Source organism: Ahaetulla prasina, chromosome 1 (assembly GCF_028640845.1).
Source record: "Ahaetulla prasina isolate Xishuangbanna chromosome 1, ASM2864084v1, whole genome shotgun sequence".
Taxonomy (NCBI): domain Eukaryota; kingdom Metazoa; phylum Chordata; class Lepidosauria; order Squamata; family Colubridae; genus Ahaetulla; species Ahaetulla prasina.
Window position 1 is genome coordinate 77409419 of NC_080539.1, and position 11139 is coordinate 77420557.

Sequence of the window (11139 nt, forward strand, 5' to 3'; positions counted from 1 at the left end):
CTTTTGGTACATCAACAGTTACTTTACTCTTGCATTTAGAATTTCAGCCTATGTTCTGTATAATTTTTATATATATATAATTCTACAACATTGTGTGTTCAGGTGCTGAAACGCAACATTTTTCATGAGAGCTGTTGCTTGGCAGGTAAAAATATGTATGCCTACTTCATATTTGCAGAGGCCCCTGGATGGCTAAAAATTACCAGTTTTGCTAATGTAAGAAATCAGTTGCACTGCTTAACAGCACTTATGTTCCTTCCTTGGAAAATTGCCCACGTAAGTTAAACATTTTGTGTAAGTGCACGAATGATAGAATCAAGTATTGAATACCTGCTATAATGTTCCATTTCTTAAGTGTAGTTATTCTCTACCTTTCTCAAATGCAGATCCTGAAACTATTAGCAATTCTTAATAATTGCAAAGTAGTTTAATTTCTGAAGGACAAAATAGACCACCATTGCTACACTATAATTAAGGTGGGACTGAAATCATAGAGTCCTTTCCACCATAAATTCATTCCAAGTCTCTAGTGCTCTCAGCAAAGCACTATAATTAGTAGAAACACAATTGCAGATAATTACCATTGTAATATAATAGAACAGGATTTCACATCTACCACTAGCCTTTATTATAAATCCATTTGTCTCCTGATCTAATTTCCAGGTTCCCTTCAGAATTTATTTGATGTCATCTATCTTGTATTTTAATGGCCCAGCTTTTGTAATCTAACATTAATTATATTTCCCATTAAATATTGGGAAAGGCTTCTATTTGAACCATAGCTATTTTGTAAATGAGAAAATGTCACCTTATCTTACTTTGATTCCATTTCTTTCTGTTAGCTTTGTCATCTTTTTTTTTCTTGCTATGTATTAGATTATTGATGTGCTGAACTCATAGATATAACCATCTCTCTTTCAGAGGATATGCAATTTGTCACTTGGAAGGAGATGGGAAAAACAACAGCCTCTCTTTCATCATTCTATATGTACTATTTATATATTTCTCTGGTTTCATTACTATCATAAATATTAAGACTGCAATCTTGTTCTTAAACAGAAATATGCTACACTGGACACAACAGGATTTGCTTCTGAGATTTATTCTACAATATCTGCTCCTTTTCTTTTCATTTAGTGAGTTTGCTGCCCGTATAAGCAAGGATGAATCTATAGCCTGCAGAGATAGAAAGTTTGGTGTTTAACATACAGCATCTCATTTCCACTCCAAAAGAGAAAAGGACGGAGAAAGGGGTAACAGAAAAAAAGTATTTTCCCACAAAAAAAGGCCTTGCATGCTGGTGGTCATTCCAGTGAATACTTAGTTTGAACTGGATTCTGATCCATTCTTTTTTAGCTCTCTGGGATACTCAAGAACCATAAGCAAACAATCCATCATTAAAGTAAACAATCATTTTAGCGATTTGATAAGTCATTCACCTCAACTGGAAAATGCAAAAACAATATTTTAATTGTAGTCTGATGTTTCCAATAAAGCAGGGGTGGCAAACTGGATTTCTTTGAGGGCCTTATCAGCATCAACATTTCTTTGAGGGCCAGATCAGTGGGCTGGTGGGGGCGTGAGATGGGACGGATGCTTCCTGCAGCACTTTGCTGTCCAAAACGGGGTGCAGGGGGCTACACAGGCCCCCCATGCCCCATTTTCAGCCTGGATGGCCTCCTGCAGCACTTTGCCAGCCAAAACGGGGCACAGAGGGCGAGACGCCCCCCCATGCCCCATTTTGGTTGGCAGAGTGCTGCAGAAGGCCAGGCTGAAAATGGAGCATGGGGGGCGCAGTCCCCCACACCCCGTTTTGGCTGCCAGAGGCACCGTGGGCCAGATTTAAGCACCCCATGGGCCAGATCCAGCCCGCGGGCCTTGAGTTTGACATCCCTGCAATAAAGTATTTGGCAAAGCCGTAAATGATAAAATAACATAAAGCTATCTCCATACAAAATTGTTTTTACTATCTTGTTAATACAAATGGTCTTTTTTTGCTGAACATTACAAAATACCAGCCCATGGTGGGTTTCTACGAACTAGTAGTGGCAGCAGCCGGAGATGTCATCATGGCGCTCTGCGCATGCACAGAAGTGCCACACGCGAGCGAAGCAAACACACACGCATGCTCACAGTTCTGAACCAGTAGCGAAGGTAAGTGGAACCCACTACTGATACCAGCCTTTCCCAACCTGGTACATTTCAGATATGTTTGGATTACAAGTCCTAGAATGACCAACTAGCATGCCAAGTAGCTGATTCTTGACTTTTCTCCTTGGACTGCTGTATCTTTTTCTCTGTTCTTTTTTTCATCTCTGTTATACAGCCGGACTTCCATGATCCACTTATACTGCTTTCCCGCAATTAATTTAAGATTTTCAGTTGCAAGACATCACACAAACTCATACACTGGTTTGTCAATCTAGGACAGGGCTGTCAAACTCGTGGCGTCACAGCATCATCATGTGACGTATCGGGACTTTGCTAAACCAGGCATGGGCATGGCCTGCATGTGACGCATCCGGCCCACAGACTGCGAGTTTTATAGCCCTGTTCTAGGAGAATCTGCCTCTTGTCTGATGACTTAAAGGGATTTACACGTTCAGAGGAGAGGTCAGTCCAGTATATGATAGGACAAGGGTAGGGAATATGAAGTGAGTGCTTTGCAATACTCTAGCAATTGAACATAAATGTACATTATCTGTACAAAATTTACAATAAAAACAGTTTATTAGAATTAGTGCATGTGCTACAGTAACAATCACAGATTTTCTGTTCAAAATGTTGGAAAAAATCATCTTGATATAGTGACTACATTTCAAATTAATTCACCAGTTTGAGTATTTCATATTTATGTTTCTAGCACATTCTATCAAACAGACTAATGCCACAATATGACTTTGCTGTAGGGAGAAATAGCTAATAAGCCATTATTGCATCCCCAGAATTGTAACTAAATTGTCATTTTTATATATCAAAAGTATTAATTATATGACCAAAGGTAACAGATTATTCCACATCAGAAAACATGAAAGATGAATTTGAACATTTGATTTACTAAGATTTATGTGCGGCTACACAATAGGCTAAGATATAATATGGTTGGTTTGGCTTTGGCTTAACAGATTGTATGATCCCGGCTACTATGTGTGATCCCAGGTACTATAATAATAAGTCATGTAGAAATCTAGACACATTCATTTTGTGTTTCCATCTTGATCTTAATATTGAATTATTTTAATAAACAGAATTCAATATTAATCTGTGAATTATTGCATTACAAGGTAAATGAAGGGCTGTTAACATGACAAGATGCTTTTCCCTCCTCTCTAGATAAAACTTTACTTCTGATATGCTCATAATTCTTAAAATTATAAGCTCCTTCCAGTGTTTCTTAAAAATCAGACATCCTAAATAAATGGTACCAGCTATGAATCTTTTTGCTCAATGTTCAATGCCCTGAATGAAAATCAGTGATATCCTCAACTAATGGGAAATCACTGTTCTATTTGGGGTGATTCACATAGAATTGCCCAAGGTCCATATTGATAGTCTGTCTTTTTAAATGCTCTAAAGCAGCAGTGAAGTGACACAACTATTTTACTCTCTTGAAGTGGGTCCTCTCCGTATATCAAATTCTTCAGGAGCAAGTACCTCAGTTTTGCTCCATATAACAGAAGAATGGAGCAATTGGAGTATGAGTATGTAGCTACTGGTGCTTCAAAACTCTTATTTGTACAGGCACATTTTCCCAAGAAGCCTAGGATCATGTCATTGTCCTCTTGTCCTCAGAAATATTGTAATAGAAGCTTGCATATATCCTGAGAAAATTATTGTCTTGTTCTATGAAATAATCTGGCTGTATATTATGCAGCTTAATACAGGTTTATCCTATATTAGAAATTGATATTAAAGAGTTTCACAGATTAGCTATACTGAAATATGTATTCTGGTTATATCCCTTTTTTATGCAAGCAATCAAAACTTCCACAAAAATAATATTTTTTCCACAAGATTCATGTTCAGGTTTTGCAATAGACATCATACTTCAGCTTAGTTCCCAGCTTGGTTCCAGCTAAACATTCCTTAAATTTAGCATCCATTTGCTCGTTCTGAGGCTTGTCAAAAATATTCTTCCAATCTCCTACAATGCCTGCAACAAAAAGAAAATGGGAGGCTAAAAGAAAACAGAATCACTTACTTGATAGTTCTAATAACAGTTCAAAATATTTGTAATTTGATCACTGGGCACAAAAAATGATACAATGCGCTGAGGATTAGAGAAATATGAACCCATCCACCAAATTTCTATGGTTCCTCCTTAGCCAAATCTATTAAATCTATTGTCTTGCTTCCAGCATTTTCTGTCATGTACAAGTACTAGAGCCAGTGATGAAAATGAAGCCAAAACCTCTTTATATGCCCGCACCCTGTTATGCAGTCTGCAGGCAGCCACAACAAATGAAACTTAACTGAGTTTAAAACAAGTTCAGCAGGGCCAGTAATCCTTAGAACTTGGATACAAATGTTATAGTAATGATTATAGTTTTAAAAATATGCACATCTTAACCTTAAACTCACCCTTTTAAAAATACAGGATAACCAGTGAACTTCGCATTCAGATAAGGGTGGGAGGTGGAAATCAACAAAAATGTGAGTTTCCCTCGACCATGGCTCCTTTTTTATTTACCGCAAACAATATCAGATACTAGTTTTTCTTCCCATGTGCAATTTCAGAAATTTAAATATCACTTTTGACATTCTGAAACAGCCCACTTGATGAGGAGGCACCAAAAAATATGGATAGGTCTGTATCAACCTTTTACAGGTAGTCCTCTACTTATGGAAGTTCATTTAGTGACCGTTCAAAGCTACAACGGCACTGAAAAAAGGGACTTACGAGCGGTTTTCACAGTTACAACCTTTGCATCATCCCCATGATCAAAATTCAGATGCTTGGCAACTGGTTCATACTTACGATGGTTGCAAGGTAACCCAGGGTCATGTGATCCTCCTTTTGCAACCTTCTGACAAGCAAAGTCAATGGGGAAGCCAGATTCCCTTAACAACCAGGTTACTAATTTATCAACTGCAGTGATTCACTTAACGACTGTGGCAAGAAAGGTCGCAAAATGGGGCAAAATTCACTTAACAACAGAAACGTTGGGCTCAATTGCGGTCATAACTTGAGGACTACCTGTAGTTGTAAACCCTACAAAGTATGTTTGCTGCATACAATTATGGAACATTCATAAGCAGAGATGTTGTGAGTGCTCATCACTTACAACAAATACTATTTGTTGTAAGTGAAAAATACTATTTCCCTGTTTTCTTGTTTTCTTTTTAAACCAACCTTTCCGGAAGAGCAGTGGACCAGCCATACCATGTGTTTCCTGCGACTTATCACGCACTGCTTGGAAGGTAGTTCTGTCTGCAATAGACTGAATTTGCTCAGTAGTAGCAGGGAAACCAAAGAAATTAGCTATTTGCTTTACTCCCGAAACCAGGTCCTGAAAGCAATATTGTGATATGATTAAATATCCTATGTAAATTGTATAAACTGTATATTTAATATGCATTATTTATGTTAATGTTATGAAAATCTGTATTTCTTAGGGTAAACTTGAGTAGCTTCAGATTCAAAACCCATTGTTAGATCTGTTGACTTGAGCATGTAGCAAAGTCACAAAAAATATACCCATTCTATACAGAACCGTACAGACCAGGGATGTCAAACTCACGGCTCTCGGGCCAGATGTGTCATGTGCTGGCCACCCCCACCTCCGTTTTAGCAAAGGGGGAAAAAGTCACAATACATCACATGACAACAACATGACACAGGTTTGATACCCCTGATACAGACTATAACCCATAATAGGGGTATGGTGGAAAAGGAGAAAAAGTAAAAATCACTTCAGTAGTATCTAAATCTCTTCTCGCACAAACACACAAATACTTAACGCATTTACATCATTAAAATACATGTTAAGGGAAATTATCATAAACAAGTGGCATTTTTTAAGAAAATAGAATATCAACTTTCTCCAACAGAGCTTGTTCTTCCTGTTTCTCATAATAACTTTTCAAATTTTGTAATACAATTGCTCTCAACCAGATGAAGCCAAAATGGCCCAGAAAATGAGTTTAAAATGTATTTTTAATGCCATTAGAGCATTAAAAACTCTTCAGACGCCAAATAAAAAAAGAAGGCCTAGATCATTGCCCTATAACCATTTAGGATTTGGATGCATGGGATTGTTCACTGGTGAGAGAAGTAACTTTTTTTTCAACCACTTATTCTTCAGGTGTTCCAGGCTGCCTCGCAACTTTCAGAACAGGACAAGGAAATGACCCATAGAATATACGAAGACTCGAATTCCAGACTTTTGATCTTGCCATGTCTTATAAAACCAGTAAGATTTTGGAACAACCTCCTTTCATCTGATGTACAAAGAGAAGCTTTGCTCGTGATTATGAATACACCCACCTCTTTTAATTCTTCATATATCAGAATCAGAACGTTTTCATCATCTATATGTTTGTTCCAAGCGATAGCCTGATCAAAATAGGATCCCCAGGCAACTATAAGATAAAGGCAGTATATTAAAATGACTTTGTTTGTTAAAAATAGTCTTCACAAAGACTAACAGCAAGTTATGTTTTATATATTATTGCATTCATATTCTCTCCGGATAACATATAGTATTGAGGCAAAGCGTTTTTTATTAAGCATCCTATTTCCTTTTCATTTCCTTATTCTTGTATCCAGGCATCAACCTTCATATCAACTCTAAAAGATCTGCAATCCTCTAAAGACAATAGGAATTGTAACATAATAGTATCTCTTCTCCTGGCAAGCAATGTGCTAATGGTGTTTGTTCTGCTGGTTGGAAACAAGTTTCTGTTTCTACTTACATAAGCTCTCAAGATACAAAGACTACAAAAGTCTTGCTATTCCAAATAAATAGGGCCAGCTCTTGTGGAAAGCACTTGTGAGAATTCTCAGTTCAGTTTTGGCTAGAGACAACAATTAGCTCTCAAAATCCTGACTGTCTATGCTGTTTATCCCAAAGTTGCGTGCAGCAAGTAAACTTTGCAAGCTTTAATGCTATTTCAAAAATCTGTGGGGTCTTTTTGCTTAGGGGCAATAGAAATGTGTTCGTGTATACCACAGAAAATGAAGCTCTGATCATATCATTTTCAATTCTCTTAAAGCCAAACATTCTTCCAGAGCAGGGGTCACCAACCTTTCGAACCTCAGGGACCACTAAATTAATTATTTTAAATCCCGAGGACTACTAATATGAATTTTTTAAAAAGATAAATAGTACTTAGTGCAATATAAAAAATGCAAATAATTTTTCTGAGGACCACCAAAATTTTCTCACAGACTACCAATGGTCCACGGACCACTGTTTGGTGACCACTGTTCCTGAGGGTGTCTTACTTCCTAGAAAAGCACGTTTGACAGCACTCCTATTAGAAATCATAGTAGTGGTACATCTCATTTTTTTTTCCCTGGTATCCAAGTTATTGTATTTGAGCCAATCTGAGAAATTTAGACTACCTTCTCCATTCATGAATTCTGGGAAAAATTCCTCCCATGAATTATAACTGGGAATGGTTGGTGCATTATTATGAAAATGGAAAAACGATGCTGCTGTATCTTTAGGATTTCGAAACAACACCAATATCTAAAGTAAGAAAAAAAAAGAACAGACATTTTAAATTTCCAGTGACATGAATGAAAGTACCGTATTAGTAGCAAAAGTCCCTATTGATGCTGATGATTAGCACTACCTAAGCTACACTTAAAAGGAAACTGGAGATTGAAATTACACCCATTAATTTTTAATGGAATCCTTCAGAAAGCAGTCACCCATACTCCAAATTCTCGTCGTATCTTCAGAAAGGCTACCAGATCTAGACTGCCAAAATTCAATCAACCATCAAATGGCAGCAGAGAATTAATTTTCAGTTCTTTCTTTTCTGCCATTTTGTGGTCTTCCAGTTTTGGGCTGCATAAAATGCCGTCTTTCACACAGCTGCCACTTATCCACTGACCTCTTGTGGTCAAGGGAGCTTCTTTCCTAATTAATTTACTTTGAGTAGAGTTACTAGACACTTCATGTCCTATGTTCCTAATATGTATCTATAGTCTAGTAGCTAAATTGTCGCAATTACCTAGTGTTATAAAATATCTGCTAGGCTACATCAGATACTTTCCTTCCAAATGTTCTGGACTACAGTTTTCTCAATGCTTTGTCATGCTAGCTGATTGTTAGTAACCTGCAGGCTACAGTGCATAGTTGCCTAATTTCACGCATTGTATCATTTCCATAAATATTACAGTAGGCCCATAACACTCCTACGAATTGCTTATCTAAGAAACTGCAGAAGTAAATGTTATCAGTGAAACACAATGCCTACCTTGGCTTTATTTTTGAAAATAGATTTGGGCAGATAGTTATAATGGAGATGCGTGGCCACAATCCTTGGAGAGGGAAATTGTTTCATCCTCTTTACAAACAAAAACAAGGAAAGGGGGGGGAAACATATCAAATGGGCCACTCGTGCATGTACAGATTGGCTCTACTGAGATATACAGGTGATTTTATATAGGTGATAAAAGCAATTCATCACCTATATAAAAAGGCAGTTAGAATAACTTTGATTCTGTAAATCCCATCTGCACATGAATGACACCAAACAGAACAATATCGAGATATGCCAAACATTTCATATAGTTCTATTTTTACATTCCAGACAAGCAATAAAATCACAACCTATTCCTGAGCATCTGATGACTAGAGGACATTGCTGGAAGGCTAGAGGCACATTCCAGACAAGAGAACTTTCTTTATTGCCTTATTTCATTGCAGCAACAACTACCACACAGGTGCAGATGAAATATCCCATTTTGGAAAGCCAAGTTTTGTTACTAACTAACCTGAAACTTTTCTGGATCTCCACACTCCATAAATGGCAACTCTGTGTTCTCCTGCTTAATTTTCAATGTTGTGGCAATCAGATCATTCACAATGAGAATCAACCAATTTGCTCCTGGGGGAAGAAAAAAAACAACAGGAAAAATCATAATAAAATCTAAGGAAGGTGTTATTCTTGTTGAAGACAGCAAGGCTTCATTACTTCAACTTAATGCAAAATAATTTAAAGCTAGATATGGTGAAATGGAAACTTTCCATTGTTTTCAATTAGTGTACAAGTAATATTAGTTGTAATCAGGGGTGGGTTCTACTTACTTTTACTACCGGTTCACAACGGGATCATGCACGTGCGATTGCTTTGCACGTGCGAGCGTCAACGCAAATCACCTATGACGACATCCAGGGTGGTGGGCGAGCCTCCTGACGGTTTTACTACCGGTTCTTGTGAACCAGTCCGAACCAGGGGCAACCCACCACTGGTTGTAATGTATGGTATTTTAAAGTTGTAGCTTCACCAAATAGCTAATATATAAACTATATAGCTGCTTCATCTTATAAAAGCATTCTTCCATGTTTTGATATATTCCCTCACATGTAATTAAATAAATATCCTTATTTATGCCTTAAAATCAGAAAGGAATTTTTACTTCAAGTTGGGATTTCCATTTTTTGTTTCAAAGCCTGTTGGGGTGTTTGCTCACCATCATAGAAAGATTACAAATAGATATAGCCAGTTTGGTCTAGCAATTAAGGCACCAGGACAGAAACCAAAAGACTAAGTTGTAGTCCCACTTTAGGCATGAAATTCATCTGGATGACTTTGGGCCAGTCATTTTCTCTCAGTCCAATTCATCTCAAGGGTTGCGATTGTGGGTAAAATAGAAGGAGGAAGGAGTGTGGAATATGTTCATCGCATTGAGTTGTTTATTTATCAAAATAATAAAGTTAGGATTGAAAAAAACTTCAAATAATAATAGTTGGAGGACACAAGTGAAGGGGCAAGACAATGAATGCAACTAAGTTTTAAGCCTAATTATAAAATCATGATTTAGCTGCAATCTTTGAATCAAGCGTTATTGAGGTTTAGTCATAGCTGTTCCCATACTCTGTTGAATAAATCACATTCACACACTAAACTAAGCCAGTTTTTAAAACAAATGACTTAGCATGATGCTTGAACCATAAAGAAATGTATCTTAAAATAATATAAAGCATTTTAAATAACTAAAGTATATATTTCCACTGAAATCATCAGTTAATGGCACATGGCCATTTTTCATTATTATAAAAATACTTTTAAGATTTAAAAACGTCTTCAAATAAGCTAATGAAATGTTAACTGACATATTCCAATCATTCACTTAACATTTTATTTACCATTCTGTTTTTTCCTTTGTGTATAGCTTTTATACGGTAGTTTACTTACATAATGCACCAAGACAAATTCCTTGTGTGTCCAATCACACCTGGCCAATAAAAAATTCTATACTATTCTATTCTATTCTATTTAACACCAGCTAATAATTCTAAAGCTAATTCTGGTACAAAAAGTTTTATTAGAAAAAGGAGAAATAATGGTGCTATTTCTGTATAAACCATCTCAAGGGTAATGATAAATATTATGTAACACCTTCAGAGACACAATATTAAAAAGGTGTTTTTTTAACAGTTGCTTATGATCTCATTTGGTAACAAAATAACACAAGAGTTCTATTCACCACATTTGGGGTAGGACACCAACACCGCATCATCTTTTCTGCTTTCAAAATTCTCCAGGGCTTGAAACATCTCTGCACTGCACACTGAAATCGGATAAGGAATTCCCTGATAGGAAAAGAGAAGTTCATGGAGTTTAAGATCTTTGGACGTTTCCAGCGCTTTCTCTATTTCTTCTACGAATGTTTTCTCTGCCATGGTTGCTTTCTCTGTTCTAAGCTAACTATCCTGTTGTTAAGGCACCAAAAGCTTTTAAAGGTATTTTGAGAGGTGGACAATACTTATCCTTTTGTTTTCTGCCTTACATAAGAAAGCCAGCCAGCTTGGGTTACTGTCTTTTGCTCCTCCTGTAGGAAGTTAGCACCCACCCCTCTCCTAGAAGAATGAAATGTTTTAGAATATATTTAAAAAGGGCAGAATAATATATTTATTTATTTATTTATTTATTTATTTTATTTTGTCACAACATCATATA

At 36.7% G+C, this 11139-nt stretch overlaps 1 protein-coding gene across 1 annotated transcript; it reads right to left on the reverse strand.

The window, feature by feature from the left end:
* Window positions 1-4022: 4022 nt before the first annotated feature.
* On the reverse strand, window positions 4023-10862 carry SULT6B1 (sulfotransferase family 6B member 1). The gene is made up of 7 exons (XM_058164758.1): window positions 10667-10862; window positions 8951-9063; window positions 8431-8520; window positions 7568-7694; window positions 6488-6582; window positions 5354-5510; window positions 4023-4153 (listed from the first exon to the last, which is right to left on the reverse strand). The coding sequence occupies exons 1-7, from the start codon at window positions 10860-10862 to the stop codon at window positions 4023-4025; spliced, it is 909 nt and encodes a 302-aa protein (XP_058020741.1).
* Between the last annotated feature and the right edge of the window lie 277 nt (window positions 10863-11139).